The following is a 15,762-nucleotide window of genomic DNA, read 5'->3' as shown; positions in this document are numbered from 1 at the left end:
TTGCTCCCTCTTCCCTGCTGGCTGCTTTGATAAATGGGGAGAAAATGTAGCATTTGGGGGTTTAGGCTTGCAGAAGGGTTTCTGGGGCTCCGAGAAACTCATGCATTTGCAAAAGAAGGCTGTTTTTCACAAGGACCAGTTTGGCTTCCAGCAATCCTTTCCCCATGAAGGGGAAGGGTTCAGGCTGGGGAAATCCCAGCCTTTGGGGAGGGCAGGCTTGGCTCCTCCAGCCCCAAGCAAGGGGTGCCTCTGGCTGTCCTGCAGCAGTTCTTCTCGAGGTCTCTTCTGATGCCCTTACTGCAGCATTTTTCTTACTAAAAGGCAGTTGTGGAGGAGTTGGGCAGAGCCTTTGACAGCTCACATCGGGTTCACAGAGAACTGGTGTGTGTGGCAGGCAGTTATCCAGTCCCAAAGTGCTCGGATTCCCCTATTCTTCTTCCGCTGTCAGCAGGAGATTGCAGACCTTGGAGTTGGCCTGGTGCAAGGCAAACTCCCGCCCGGGCACAGTGCCCTGCCTGCCTTTTCGAGTGGTACTGCTCTGGCTCCCGGCTGACTTGGATACTGTGAAGATTTCTCTGTTGGACAAGGTGACAGCAAGATGGTCAGGAGACTGTGGTGGTAGTGGACCTCATTCTCCTCCCAGACCAGCATATTCACCTGCAGAGCTTCTCCTGATGGTCCAGGCATGGTGCTTCCACTCCCATCACCATGAATTTGGGGTGTCCTTTGCCCCCTCCCTACTTGTTTTGACCCACCCTGCTCAGTAAGTGTATAGCCTTTAATTCCCTCCTCTCCCCAAGAAGTCCTCCCTTATCTCAAGCACGTCATGATGTTTCCACAGTATCTGGCTGTATAGAGCTTACCTGTATGGGACCTGCTCCTCTCTCAGTTGCAGGCACATGAGCACCGGGCTGCTTGAAAACCTCAGGATCGTGTCAAACTGGATTGAGGTCTCCACCTCTGTCTGGCTTCTCAAGGTGGCTTGGAGGAAGGGGGCATCTAGTTCTGCCTGGAAATCAATGGCGAGACTTCCCCTGCGAGAGGGAAGCACGTGGGTCTGGTCACCGAGCAATGGCCCTGTGCTGGGCACCATGCACTGGCACCAAACAACCCCATAAGCATCTTGATTTTAGGTCTGGCCATGGAAAAGGAATGTATAACTAATGCCCACCAGACCCCTACCCAATGTGTCCACCAGGCAGGGCTGGACCCAGTGGGAGAAGAGCAGGGGGCTGTGGAAAGTCAGCCTAAGGTGGAGCATCCCTTGTGCTGGGTGCTGAGCCCTCTGAGTACACTGCATCCCCAGAGTTTCCCACCCGCTGACCTCGTGTTGATGCTGGTTTTCAGCTCCTGCTCCCAAATGCTCACGTCCATGTCGGCTGAAATGTCAAGCCCCAGCCCGCCCTGGAGTTTGATGGCCACTTGGAGGCCAGACTGTAGAGGAATGACCTAGGAGATGGAGAAGGCAGAACTTGCTGTGATCAGACACCTCTCTTGGCCAAGCAACTGATATTGGCAGCGATGCATGGCTGCTAGGACCATCCCAACCCCACAGCTGGGCTTTTGTGGGAGGAACTCAAGCCATGTGTGTCCACAGCAAAGCCAAGCCATCCCACTGTTTTACCAACCCCAAGAGACTTCTGGCAATGCCACCTTGCTCTTTGATGTGCATCCACAGTGAGTAGCATACATAAAATCCACTGGCTCATGCTATGGGATTCACTAGAATTTGGTGTGGAGGCAGATCACCCCCCCCATCCAGTACCTGGTGATGATCCATTAGCAGCAGGTTCCCTTTGACCACGCTTGTGGGTTCTCCGCTGTTTAACAAGACCTTGGCCATTAAGTCTGTATATCCCTGGAAGAAGACTATGGGCGGCAACTGAACATCAAAGAAAATGGCAGACATCCCAGCCATGAGCTCTGGCTCCTCTTCCCCTTCCAAAACGTTTTCTCCCAGCATTGACTCCATCCCTTGTGCTTCAATAGTGACCTAAAACACAGAAGCAGAGATGCGCAAGCTGCACACAGCAAAGCTGGAGAGTCCATTTCGTGCCCTGCAACGCTCTTTGAGTTGTTATACTTGTCCAACCTGTGGGTAGGCACCCTTTGAAGCAGGAAGATAGCGATGGGGTGGGCTGGATGGGGCATCCAAGCTAGCCCTGAGCACCGTGCAGTAGTGTTATCACATCCCCTGTTTTTGGGGGGGGGGGCAGGGGACTCCCTTCTCCAGAGCAGGTCTGTCTGGCTTCACATCGGGTATGCATTTATGAAATTCTGATATGAGGCACATGGAGTGCAGAGGTGAGGTCAAGCACCATAAGGAGGTTAAGAGGGGACACAGATGGGGCAGTGTCACCACTGCGTTAGTGCTGCCACCCCCCCCTTCATGTACGTGCCCCCCAGCCACTCTCCTGGCAGCACACCTGAGCAGCACGAAGCCGCTGGCCACGGCTGAGCAGTGAGAAGTCAGAGACACTCTTTCTCAGGAATCCACCCTCCAAAAACAGCAGGTCCAGCCCGAAGGTGGAAAGCAGGTCCTGGGTGACTGAAAGGCAGAGAGACATAGCCATAAGTATACCTGGGCAGTGCCTGGCACATCTCTCTTTGCGAATGAGTCGCTGAACGGTGGTGAACCATAAATGCTCTGAGAGTAGCAGCAGGGGATGAAGGCTGACAGGAAAATAAAGAGCCCCAGGTAGGATGCACAAGGCTGGGATCCTGGCAAGCGTGTCCCCTCCGCCCGGTGCCACCAAGTCAGCGCTCAGCAAGACAGGGTGGTTTCTTAAAACAGCTCATCCAGACTGATTACAGAAATTGGGAGGTCACTGGGTAAGTCTAAAAGCAGGATCCTAAGAGCTCCTTGGTCATTTGTAAGCCTCCTTGATAGATTGTATGGCTAGTCCTGCAGAGCTGTCCCATCCATGGTCAGTGTGGCTGACCTGCACAGATCTCATATGTTAGCCATTAAGTATCTGGTAAAATGATTCAGAGGGGAAAGCTTCTCTGCACCATCTCCTTCCATTCTTGCAATAATCAAAGGATTTAGTGTTGCAATGGTTTTCTTCCAGGTGTTGGCTATTTTGCCTCCACGTACCCCCACAAGGCTAGCCTGAGATAATTTGAAGGGGGACAGAAAAGAGAGCCGAGGGGCAAAGATTTAAGCAGATATTTAGCAAGTGTCGATTGTTGCAGTCTCTCTGAAGTTTGATGATTTTTTTATCTCAGTACAAGGATTCTCCTCTTTGAAGAGCTATTAAAAATACCTGAGGAACTAAGGAACAGAGCTAAATATCTTGACACAGAAACTCCCACCTACAATCTACCATTGGTTTCACCTCCAGCTGAAGTTCCTCTTTTAAATTAGCAGGATTTGGGAGAAGTATGTAGCACAGCTCAGCCCTCCTGCTGTAGAAAGCTAGGTGGTTGCAGGGGTGTCAGAGAAAGGTGATGGCAAGCAGCCAGCCTCAGCTGGTGCTGGGGGACATGCTCAGAAACCTCACACCAAGATTTTGGGGCATTTCTGCAAAGCAGAGGCCTCTTCTGAAAGCTGCCTTTCCCCACCAGCCCCTCCTTTAGCTGTTTGAGAGGACCATGAGACGAGTGTCCTCCGTGGTATCACCTGTCAGAGGTCCTGAGAAAGAAGAGGAGATGCCAGCTTTCGAGAAGAAGTTGTAATTATTTATCCATGGGTCTCTCATGATGTCCTTCATTATCTTCCTGGAAGCAAAAGGGAAAGGCTATGTCAGCACCGGGAAGGGAAAATGTCAGTGGTCATTACAGAAGGCTGTACAAAGAAGGAAATATAAATTTCCAAACTATTTCTCTCAGTTGCCCGGAGAAGTGTGAGCAAAAAAAGGAAATAAGCAGATGCAGGCTACCCTGGAATTTCCCTCTCCTCTGCTTTATTAGGATAAACCAGTCAGATATTTTTGTGCAGCTTTTGCTTAGCGCTGAGAAATGTTAGTGCTTGGTTCGTTTTGTGCAGATAGGAAGGTTAATGCAGTTACAAATTGTGCACTGCTATGCGAGCCAGAGCTTTAGCCTCCAAGGACTCTGCCGAAGCCATGAGCCTGGGTCCCTCTGCCATGGGGTAGGATGAGGAGAGACACCAGGTGTTGGCTCGCAGGGTGTCATCTGCATTTGTAGCCCTGTTGTTTTCTTCCTCCCACAGCTGGGAATTTCCAGGCAGCTCCCAGAAGTGATGCTAGCACGTGTGCTTATCCAGCTTTAAAGGCATGTTGGGTCAAAAGCCACAGCTGGAGTGCGGAGGAGGAAAAAACAGCAATCTAGGGCTAGGGGGAAAAACGCAACCTTCCCCTCCAGACCCACCTTGCTGGGTGGTGGTCGGCACGCAGGCTGTTCTGGACCTTCAGCAGCAGAAACGTTGACATCTCCGTCTCCAGCTTGTTGGCAGCCAGCAGGATGTTGATGACATCCATGGGCGAGGGCTCGTTTTCTAGGAGGATTTCTGCAGCAGCCAGGCGACATGTTTTTTCATAGCTCTTTCTCTTCTCATGGAAAATCCTCCTCATCGCTCGTTTCACCTGATGTGAGAGGGCAATTAAAACGGTGCTGTTAGGGTGGCTCCATTTGCACCGCAATGGCTTGGCTTTGGACAGGAAGAGGAGCACCAAGCCCCAGCAGCTTCATTTCGTACCTTGCCAGAGATGTGCTGAGCAGGGAATTGCCGTAGGGCAGAGATGGCCACAGCAGTGACGGTGGCAGAACCCTCCTCGGCATGGTCCAGGAGGGTGGGGATGGTTTCGGGGAGCACCGCGTTCCCCAGGGCCAGCAGGTAAATAACCACCTCAGACTCCTCCTTGGCACTTCTTAGCCCTCTGAGGATGGTTTCCACCCCACGCTCCACCTCCTGCTCAGGGTTTGCAGGACAGCAAAAGAGAAGGAGAGTGATGTGAGGGACAGGAGACATTCTGGGCACCCCCGGAGGAGTGGGGAGGTCCCAAAAAGCCAGGCATAGGGGTTTGCAGAGGACCCACCTGCAGCCCACACAGCTTCTGCTGGCACAGCTTGCCGACCAGAGAGCCCATGGCAACTATCCCTGTCTCCTGGATCTCAGGGGCCAGCTGCCTCCCATCCAGCTTGTCCTGGGCACCAGGAAAGGGGTATTAGGAAGCAGGAAAAAAAATGGGGAAAAAGAGAGAGAAAGAGCATGTTTTACCTCTTATCTCAAAGCGTTTACTGAAAAAGTTGGGCAAAACTAGTTCTTACCTACCTTGAAGGAGGCAATGCATGGTTTAATTGGATAAAATGCTGATTTTTCACAGTGGCTTCTAATTAAGCTTTTATTATCTGTAATGCACTGATATAAAGCATTTTCTGCTGAATGTTTTTCCTCTGAGGAGTATCTAATCCCATTGCCACTGTCCCATTAAAAGCACATAAAATAATCCCATAAACAGGAAGATATATTTCTACAGAAACATATTTTCCTTTTTCAGGAAAACATGCTTGCTGTTCCCTCCTGCCCTGAAATGGGGTGAGGATCCACCCCCGGACTCAGGACCCTCAGGGAGGGAGAGAAATGTCTGTACTTACTAACACCAGGCGGAGAAGATCTCCTGAAGGCCGGGGAGAGAAAGCTGCCGCGTAGAGAAATTTCTCCAGCAGGGACTTGGGCTCCTTGCTGAAATCCAGAAAGTCTGAGAGAGCTGCTAAGGATGCCACCGACTGTGCGGCCACCGCCGCCTCCACGACGAAGGGGCTGGAGCAAGAAGGAGGAGGTCATCAGTGGCACGACCCACTGATATGGCTGGAGAAGAAACAAGGTGCCCTGTGCAGCTCCTCATCCCCCTTCCTCTTCTCCATGCTTTTCTCTTGCTTTTAAACTCATGGGAGCTTCAGCTCATGGGTTCAAAAAACCTAGAAGGTTGGCTCTTGTCTGAACTCATCCACGTCTAGGTCTGAGAGGAGAGGAGCCCAGCCCCAGGGATGGGTGCTACGACAAGGTGACAAGGGATGGGTGCTGTGGCCATGGGTGGATGGTCTGTCGATAACAGATCTCCAACAATATTTGCAGAAAACCTTGCCGGAGCATTTGCTCTGCTCAAAAGCCAGCCAAAAAAAAAAAAAAACCCACCCACCCCAAAAAAAGATATGGAGTGTTTGTACAGAGAAGGCATTAAGAAAAAACAGAGTGTGTTTGCACTAGACAGGACTGCTGCCTGGACCAGGTATGGTGTATGGACCAGCACCAAATGACCCTAGCTGCCAGGGCCAGGAATGACCCTACATGCCAGGGCTTGACACGCACAGAAAGCCAGTTTTGGCAAGATAGCTCCTGGGAGTCTCACAGCATCTCCTCGGGTGCTCTCCTCAGCAGCTGCAGAACATCTCTCTTCTTGGCACTGCGCAGCATCTGGATGAACCTCTGGAACTGCCACACGGTTGTCACCTTCGAAGTGTCCATTTTGACTCGCCGGCTGTCAAAAGCCTTCAGGTAGGCTCTCAGCTGCAAAGATGAGATTTGTTAGGTGGAATTTAGCCTCTTTTACCCTGATTATGAATCATGGGATAACGTTTATAATTGGGAAATATTTAGGAGTGGGAGGGGCCCATGGGGGTCGTGCAATTACCTGCAGACATCTACTGCAGCCTCCCACCCCCACCACTGAGGACTTGTGCTGAAGCTCAAACGCCCCAATTTGTGGTACGTGCCAGGAAAAGAGCAGGAGAAACTGTGAGCATCACTGGTGCCTGAGAGTTACTGCAATTCCAGATTTCCTAGGTGAAAAGCCTGGAGGACTTGAGGAGGCAGAGATAACCCCTCTTTTGTCCTTGCTAGCCTGACCTGTGGTGGAAATGTTTCCTGACCTCAGATCTGTGATGAGTTCAACCCAATTGGATGTGCCAGCTGTGCACGGGGTTACTTCTCCCATCACAGAAATGCAGCTATGTCTGGGGGGGACAGAGGAGTCCTTCCACCACGGGTAGCAACATTAGACACTATTTAGGAGAGGTAACAAGTCAGGCTGCTGCTTTCCAGCACTCCCAGGGCCACATCCTGCCTTGACAGCCCCTCCAAATGCACCACTGTGTTTAACCCTAAATCCTACAGCCTTCTCCTGCCCGCCCAGGTGCCCAGCTTGGGGGGAGAGCATGTGGCAAGTTTTGGGGGTGGGTAGCATCACTGACCGATGGGCAGCGGGTGCAGACCCTCCTGAAGGGCAGGCTGGCCATGCCCAGGGGCTGGTGCTGTCCCTCCGTGCCAGCCAGCACGTCCTTGAGGCTTCGTCTGGCCACCTCTGCTGGGCCAGGCATCAGAGGGGACACTAGCTGGAGCTGCTGCCTGCAGAGGGAGAAGAAGCCATCGGGAAGTGCTTTGTCATTTACACCCTCCATGGCTCAGAGGCTGGTCAGGTTCATGCAGGGTTGGAGAAGGAGGATATGCAGGGGGAAGCTGTCAAAAGGTGTCTGGTGTTCCCTCCGTGCCATGCCCAGCTGCTGCACCCTGTCCTCCTTGCTGCCTGCACCAGGCTGTGCCAGCCGAGCTGGCAGGAGAGCAGCAGACACTTTAACTCCAACAGATGCACCTTCATCCCATGCCAGGCTGCCCAATTTGGGCAGTGGTATAGGGACATCACTCACCTTGAACTGATTTTGATGCCAGTGGTGGACCTCAGCGCTGGAGATACCACATGGCTTTCCTCTGCCAGCACTGACTGGAGGAGGTTGTCTTTTACCACGTACTGGCTTTTGCTGTAGGGCTGCCACTCAACTCCAAAAATCTTGAAAAAGGAAAAGCAGGGAGTAAAAAAATGCAACCTTTTCTCTCTTCCCCTCTCCCCAGGAGATTTCTCTCCTCTCTATTAGCAGCAAAAGAGCTTTCCAATCCACAAAGTCACCCGCTTCGCTTGCAAAATGTAGGAAAGAAAAATCCAGAAGACCCCAACCTCTTCCCAGATGTGGGAGAAGGCAGCACCAGGTGAGGACCATGGCGAGGGGATGCTCTCGCCCGTGGCTGATGTGGGGAGACAGACTGGTGACGCCATGCAGACTTTCTCTTTCTTTATAAGGTGGTGTCACCCCAGCTCAGCCACAGAAGAAAAGAGGGAGCAGGGGATGCTTCTGCCTGGTGTGGGTGATTCCTGGAGACTGCAAACTGGAAATAAATGCCTCTCAAAGCATTGTCCTTCGTTCAGGTCCATTCAACAGTACTAGCTCCAGCTGCATGGTGTGGGAAGAGGCATGGCCCTAAACGCCGAAACCTGCCTCATCCCGATGAGCGTCAGCAAGGACATTCTCCAAGTGAAATGGAAAGCTAAGCAGCAATTTCCACCAAACTCATGCCAAAAAAAGCTCAGCTTCCTCGCTCTGTGGTGACCTTGGGGAAGCTCTCTGGCATTTTTCCTTCCGAAAGAAATGACGCACTTGCTGGACTTCAACCTCTGTGCACTTGCTGGACTTCACCTCTGCCTCATCTCCCCGCCCCAGCAAGGGGAGTGCCGGTCACACCGGGAGATGTTATTGGAGCAGCTGGGCTTGCACGTGGCTGGTCTTGGGGAAGGGGAAGACCTGAACCACATGCAAGTGGTGGCTTTTGACAACAAATGGCATTAGCAATAATATCGCTATTTTAATAGAGTTTTTTATCCACAGGCTTTGGCTTTTACAGAGCTGGACAGCATTGTTATTTTGCTGTCACAGCTGCAGGTAGAGGCAAGGTCCAGAGAGCTGCCTAAGTCCAGATAGCAGGGAAGACCTTACTGCCAAAAATGTGCTATGCAGGGTTTGTTACTTTCTTGGGTAAGTTTGCCGTGATTCATACCCCAGAAAGCTTTTATTATAAGAACACTCAGAGTTTGACTGCCAGGTCTGGAGACCCCTGCTGAAGCCCATGGGCTCTCTGTGTAGTGATGTCCATTTTTATATTGAATTCAGTAGAATTCATAAATTTTAAAAAAACATAAATTTTAATTGAGGCAGGTATAACTGCATTAAGACCCATAGAGTTTCATCTATTTATGTCAGGGCTGAACATACGCTACTGCTTTAAATGAAACAAGCAGTGGTCTTTGGTCCCATCCCCTTGTCAACCTAATCCCTGATCTGATGAGTCTGAGGTCTAGAAAACATTTCCATATCTCCACCTTCCCAAGCAGGAGTAGCTGACAGGTCAGAAGTGATAACGAGGATGGGGATGGGATGACCCAGGACATCTTTTCTGCTCCTACCCACCTCGAAACCATATGCTCCTCCTGAGGTATGTTGGTGCATCCCACTTTGGCTGTGGGTCTAAGAGCTGGAGCCCCATCCCAGGCTGGTGCAGAAGGCTGAAGCCAGCTGGGAGTGGGACTCACAGCCCACCTGTAGGAAGATTCTGGGGACAACCCAGATGTACTTGATATAAGTAAGCCCACCACCGCGAGAGCAATGGACTTGCTTTGTTTACAGATGTGAATCCAGACTTCGGCTTTGCACAGCTGAGGAGATCTTTTGTCTTCGTGATGGAATGGTTGGACATGGCGTACGTGACTTGGCAGCTCCCGGAGATGTCCTCCTGAAAACACAAATGTAAGTGACCGTGGTTAAGGGTGATCGACTTTGAGCCTAAATAAAATGATCTGTGTAGAGGACAGACACAAAGGACTAGCTAATAAATAGAAAAATCATCAAAAAGCTAGAAGCTGGGCCATATTTGGGGAGTGTTGGATAGCTCCAAATCCATCTGGGCAGGAAATTTGCTTTTGCAAATTTAGGCTAACATCAGCAGCAGCACCTTTGTGCCTGCATTTTGGGTTCTGAGGTTATTTCATGTTGCTCACAGCTCACTACAGCATCAGTTGAGCTCTGGAGGGAGGGATTTCCCTGGCATTTGCTCACTGGGCTGGGCAAAGCAAAATCTGCTTGGCAGAAATTCTTGTAGAGTTTTTTCTCCACTCTTCCTACTGTCCAGGGAAAGACAATGATTTTGTAAGTGTGCCCATTACTGAAAATCATCTACAGATTATTTTATTTTAAATCTGCTGTTTTTCCAATAGTCATCCTTGCTCACAGCCCAGGGGCAGGTGGATCAGCAAAGCCCATGATGTTTATCCTGAATTTTGGCTCTGCTGAAGCACCTCGGCTGGCTGTGCTTTGGGGCCGGCTCTCCTGCTGCAGCATGGTCCCTGGCTTTCGGGCAGGATCTGGCCCCAGCTCTGCACCTACCTCCACTGTGGTGCCGGCGTGGGGCTGGAGCTGGAGCAGACTGATGACGCCTCGCTTCAGGTTCGAGATCAAGATGCTTTCTGCTTCATCCCCATAGAAGGCTTTGACCTGGGAGGGCAAGAGGTGGTGTCTACCTGCGGGGATGGCCCTGGGGGCCCTGCGGGCTCTCTGCTGCCTTCACTGCTGAAAGGCATCTCCCTTGCAACCTAAGCAACACCCTGTAGATACCCAAAGATTTTTTACAAGGAGGACCGTATCCCTCAATAGCACAGGCTTTGTGGATGCATGCCCAAATTTTTCCCTTTTTTTCCCCCCTGATGGTTTTCCCAAGCCTTAGAGGAGAAGGTCAGAAAGCAGCTCACATCCCACAGTTAGGACTTGAGGCCCATTTCACATGGGATGCTGCAGCTCCAGCTGAGCCTGCAGCCCCTTTAGAGGATGGGGCTGCATCTAGGGTCATACCAGACCCTGTGGGAGACCTGCATTTGCCACCCTGTCCGGTTCTTTGTGCTCTGATATGAAATCAGAAGTGGAGCAGGAGTTTTTATGGGCTTTGTAGCTGGGAGAATTTGGGATGCAGGCAGGAGGGCTCTGCGGAGGGCATGAGCAAGCCCAGGAGGTGTCCAGCTGACCTTCCCACTGCTCCAGGAGATGAACACTGGCTGCTGGAGCTCTGCCTGTGCCTCCTGGTTCAGTGCAATCTCTGCAGGAGGACCTCCAGTGCCATCCTGGCTCCTCTCCTCTTCTGTCTTGTGTTGGGCTTTCAGGTCACGGATCTATGACAGCAGAAGGTGGCAGAAAGCAGTGATCAAGCATGTCTGCTCTCAAGCTGCTATGCATTTTACCTGCAGGTGATGGCCTCTTGGTCAGAGAGGTCATTTTCCAGACGGCTTGGGGAGAAAGGGAAGTGGGTAAGGAAAGACAGCATCGCTGCTCCCAGGAGGAGTACCCAGCTGCAATGGCTTTACCACCTCACGCACCTGCACCTGGAGCAGCTCTTCCCCACCTCGGTCCCTCCAGAGCTGGTGCAGCTGGACCAATGCCTCGGCCCGCAGCCAGGCTCCCTGTGGGGACGGCGTGGATCTGTGTTCCAGCTGGATGTCCAGGGTATAGCGGTACTGATACAGGGTCCCGGGCTGGAAAGAAAGCAGCTGCAAATCCCCTAAGGAAAGACGCAGATGTTGAAGGCACATGGTTGAAGACCTCAGTCCCTCTGCTTGCTGCAGCCAGCATCCTCCATCCTGGAGAGGACCTGGATTTGCAGGGATGCTTGCGACCTGCATCGCTTTGCCTCCTGGAAGTATAATTTTTACACCGAGCAGTAGGTATAGCTGACGTGTTTGGGGGAGAACATGGGAAGGTTTTCATGGGAAATTATTTGTGCCTGCAGTTGGGATGTTTGGGTGTTCTTGGGGTGACAGCTGATTCCTGTTTGCATTTCCAGTCCTGCCTTAGAAATGATGGCCAGGGTGGAGGCCCTCCTTGGGGACTTCAGGACTTTTTGAAAGTGCCAGAGAAATACACTTTAACCCTGAAGAAACATTTCTGAAGCATGCCCATGGACAGGAGGGATGTCTTGAAGTGTTGTTTCAGCATTGTGCATTAGCTGGGGCAACGTTAGCATTTTTATTTAGGGGAGAAGAGAAGCCATATTGTTCATATCATGTGTTTCCCCTTGGAACTGCCAACTAAATCAGTGACTTTGTGATGGGGCAAAATGAAGTTGATGGGGCAGCTTTAGATCAAAACTCCCCTGCTTCAATCTGATTTATCTAGAATTATTTGGACTCACTTCTCTTGTTCATATACAAATACGATTGTAGTGGGGGAGGGTTGCCTTTGCCATGACGTAACCAGTCTAATCTATTTTCTAAAGTAATTTGAAATTCTCCTGCAAATCTGATGCACTTGCTAGGCTTCTGAAATGTTTTATAATTTTACTCCTTTTGTTATAATGATAAAGGAATCGATGGAAATCCAGCTCACTCCCTGGGGCTTTCCTCCGTGAGTCAGACTGAAGAGTTTCTATATTTCTGCACTGTGTGCAGTTTAAAAAGCTCCAGCTCTCCAGTTTTCCTCACCCCCCAGGGAGGACTTCCACGGTCCCAAAAAATTTCCCTGCCTCAGGAGATGCTCAGACCATTTGCAGTTTTTGTGGCCATAACTCTTCCCTCTCCGGCTGGAGACTGGGGAGATGCTGCATGATGGCGAGCCCCGGGAGGCTCTTTGTGCACCGGGACGAGCATCCAGACCCCGTTGTGTCCCTGCACCCGAAGCAGCCCATAGTCTCTTACCTTTTGCTGTGCTCATGAAGGAAAAGCAAAGCAGGCAAACGTATCCCAAAACTGCCTGTGGATTCATGGTGGGATCTGGGAGCTGGGCGGGAGACGGGGAAGGAAGGGGGGTGGGAGAGGGAGTATACAACAAAAGTGGGCAAGATTTGCAGCGTCAGGCGATGGGGCCTGACCTTCTCCCTATCCCCGCCTTACACACCCAAGGAAAAGCAAATAATTAAACCTTTGCACCAACCCCCAGCAGCCACGGAGGGTTTGGAAATCAGCTGAGGTTTGCCAAAGACCAGTGGGAGGGGAGGAAAGCTGCAAAAAAGAGCTGCCAGAAGCATTGCCAGTTTGCCCTGATATGGGAGGGGGATGCTCAGAAAGCTGCTCTGTCCCCTGGTGAGCTACCTCTTCCCACCAGACGGGAAAGGGGAAGAAATGGTTGCTTTTAAAAGAAAAGACCCAGAAAGGGGAAAACTGCTTTTTCATCCTTTTAGTTAGAGACTGGGATTTGCAGCCCGGAGGCTCAGGTTACTTAAAGGGCCAGGACGGGAGAATGTGCTGATGGGTCAGACTGTGAGCATCATTATCCCCCGCAACACCCCACCCCACCCCCCCCCCCCAAAAAAAAAAAAAAAAGTGTGGGAAAGGGTTTAGGAGATGGATGTTTTGCTGGTTGTCCTCCACACAGCCTGCTAACCCCTTGGCCCACCAACCGTGCATTTTTTTTTTTTTCCCCATGCATGAGCTTTCTGATTGCTGAGTTTAATTGGTTCCTTAAGACACTATAGACTGCAAAGGGTCAAAGTCCCTACAAGGTGGTGATGGAGTGGCTTAGGGTCCTGTGAAGTCTTTTTCCCCAAAAGAGTGGCATGCAGGAGAGAGGGGCACATCGAACCCTCACTGAGAGGCAGTAATGTCATTATGAAAGTGATCTGCATATTGTAGTGGGACCAAAACCCAATGGGTTTGGTGTTACAGCATTTTCAAGGGCACATCTTCCAGCTCTGCATCACCACTGGGCTTTTGGGCCGCTACTGCAACTCAAAAAGCAGGGCAGATCCAGCTGTGAGCTACCTAGGGAAAATCCAGCTATAGGTTTCCCATACATGGTGTCTCCAATTGGTCCTTTGATGGTCTTTATGGACAAATTTTCCATATTTAGATTCAAGCCTTTTCTTCTCTTTATTATTGTCCTTCTTGCTGGTCTGTCAGCTTTTTATTCAACAGTTCCTTTGGAGTGACGATCATTAGGGCTATCCTTGAGTTGGCCGCCCAAGATGTACCCCACAGGGTGTGACACCATTAGTTGGGAGAGCCTGCTTGCACTGGCTTCTCCTCCTGGGATGCATGGACCTAGGGGACTTCTGTTCTGCCAGTGTGCACTGAGAGAGCAAAGCACACTGGGGATGGATGAAAGTCCCGCTGAACACAGAAAGCTTTAGCCCTTTAGCCAGGGTGGGGAAAAAAAAAGAAAAATTTAAAAGGGCAAAGTGGCTGTTGAGGGTCTAAGTCCCAAAAATAAGGTCCCAGAGTGTTTGCTGGTTGCAGCTAAACACGCTACCTGGAGAGGAAAGGCAAACAGAAATAGCTTCTGAAAAAGACCCTGCTGATAAGGAGACTTCAAACTGGAACTGAACTTTGGCAGGTTTGCTTATTTAGACTTGGCTGGTAAGTCCTTCCAGGACCAGGGTTTGGGAAGCTGACAAGCTGCAACCTGCTTTCCCATAGGCAGCTCTGGACTACCGATTTCTACCCACTGGGAAGTTTGAGAGGCAAAATCACGTGATAGTCACTTGGCAGAGTTTTCCCAGTAGTCCCAAGGAACGGAATTTATCCACTGCCTGTGCTACTGGGGATGAGCTGCTGAGCTCCCGCTCGAAATCTGCATGGGAGGTGTCTTGCTGTCATTTCTTGATCTCCTCTGTTATAATCTTATCTTCATGACAAGAGGGCAATGGGCACGAAAGTAGTCATGTAGCTGGAAGGTCACCAGGGATGGGATTTATCTCTGGGCTCCTCAATCAGGTCTCTAGACCAAACGAACCATCCTTGATCCTCCCAAAGGCAGCGGAAAGAGAGAGGTGTCTTTGGAGGATGCTACGTGCTGCTTAGCCTGGGTGCTGCCTTACTGTGACATTAATCTCCCTCTGATAGTAATTTATTTAACTCCATCAATTATGTAGGACATTTAATACTTCGCTCAGACTTTGATGTGTAACTTTGAAACGAATCCTGCTTTCTGATGCGCAGCTTTGCCAGTCACTGCGACAACTTCTCTGCCTGGAGAGAAAATTCCCCCAGGTTTGTTAGTGCAGGAGGGGAGGCCGGGATGCACAGTGAGTTTCAGTTCCTGTTTTTGCCTGGTTTCTCTTCCTCTGGACCTGGTTCTTGCTTCCGTCTCTGGGAAAATCTGTGAAAGAGTAAAGCAGAAGAAATCTGATGGTTTATATACCCGGTGCTGGTCATGAAAATGAAGGGCAGATGGCTTCGCCTGTTGCTCAGCATTGCTGTGTTTGTCCACTCCGTAGTGACTATAGGTCACCATACCCATGGGTCTAGACAAAGGCACTGCTGCTGCCCAGCATCGCTGCACAGTTACCCATACCCTGTGCTTTCATCCACGTGCTGCTCAAGTGATGGGATAAACATCAGTGAGCTTTGAATCCACCCCACAGCTGAACAAAAAGAAGAGGAAATAAAACATTTGTGCAAGATTAATTTTACCAGCATCCCCTGACACATCTCTCCTCATGCACTGGTCCTTCCTCCATACATGGGGAAGCCCCAGAGCGTAGCCTCAGCAGCTCCCTGTTTTGTTTTCTGGACCAGATATGCAGGTACCTGCTGGGCTGGTCGGTGCAGATCCCTGGAGGCCAGACCCCCTGTGCTCCCTGGCCTCTGCCCCCCACCTGTGGCTCAGGCTGGAGGTTGGTAGCTGCAGTCCCCAACAACCCCAGAACGATGCTCTTTTCAGTAAGAAGAGAGCAAAGTGGGAACAGAAGGATGTGCATTTCCGCTGTTGCATTAAAAGCTTTGATAGTAGTGTCACAAGCTGATCCTCTTTTCTGGACCTTCACTTTTAATCGCCACACACTTCAAATTTAACCAACTTTCATAAGACCTCCAATTTGCTAAGCATCATTCCCAAGCCCCCGTGGGGCTGTGGTGCTCTTGGAAAGATGCCTTATGAAACTTTGCCAACCTACAGACAGATGCATGGTCTTAAAAATGGCACTGCTGAAATCCTGGGTGCTCCTCCAGTCCCTCATGTATCACCCAACGGAAATGTGATCTCCTGTTTCCATCCAGG

The 15,762-nt window shown here is 50.8% G+C and overlaps 1 protein-coding gene across 1 annotated transcript; it reads right to left on the bottom strand.

The window, feature by feature from the left end:
* Window positions 1-427: 427 nt before the first annotated feature.
* LOC104035818 (microsomal triglyceride transfer protein-like) lies at window positions 428-12,531 on the bottom strand. The gene is made up of 18 exons (XM_009489237.2): window positions 12,465-12,531; window positions 11,151-11,332; window positions 10,803-10,946; window positions 10,171-10,278; window positions 9,404-9,520; window positions 7,609-7,748; window positions 7,156-7,309; window positions 6,315-6,472; window positions 5,560-5,725; window positions 5,001-5,108; window positions 4,661-4,873; window positions 4,333-4,547; window positions 3,623-3,720; window positions 2,427-2,548; window positions 1,766-1,993; window positions 1,325-1,449; window positions 864-1,034; window positions 428-575 (listed from the first exon to the last, which is right to left on the bottom strand). The coding sequence occupies exons 1-18, from the start codon at window positions 12,529-12,531 to the stop codon at window positions 428-430; spliced, it is 2,664 nt and encodes an 887-aa protein (XP_009487512.2).
* Between the last annotated feature and the right edge of the window lie 3,231 nt (window positions 12,532-15,762).

This window comes from Pelecanus crispus, chromosome 10 (assembly GCF_030463565.1).
Source record: "Pelecanus crispus isolate bPelCri1 chromosome 10, bPelCri1.pri, whole genome shotgun sequence".
NCBI lineage: Eukaryota > Metazoa > Chordata > Aves > Pelecaniformes > Pelecanidae > Pelecanus > Pelecanus crispus.
Note: the sequence above shows the minus strand (reverse complement) of the source record. Positions and strands in the feature narration are given on the sequence as shown.

Excerpts from the sequence above, each read along its gene's own strand:
- LOC104035818 (XM_009489237.2), bottom strand. The coding sequence starts at position 12,531 with ATGAATCCACAGGCAGTTTTGGGATACGTTTGCCTGCTTTGCTTTTCC. Across the intron at positions 4,874-5,000 it reads AGAAGCTGTGTGGGCTGCAG|GAGGTGGAGCGTGGGGTGGA; the intron begins GTGGGTCCTCTG and ends AACCCTGAGCAG. Across the intron at positions 4,548-4,660 it reads CTCAGCACATCTCTGGCAAG|GTGAAACGAGCGATGAGGAG; the intron begins GTACGAAATGAA and ends CTCTCACATCAG.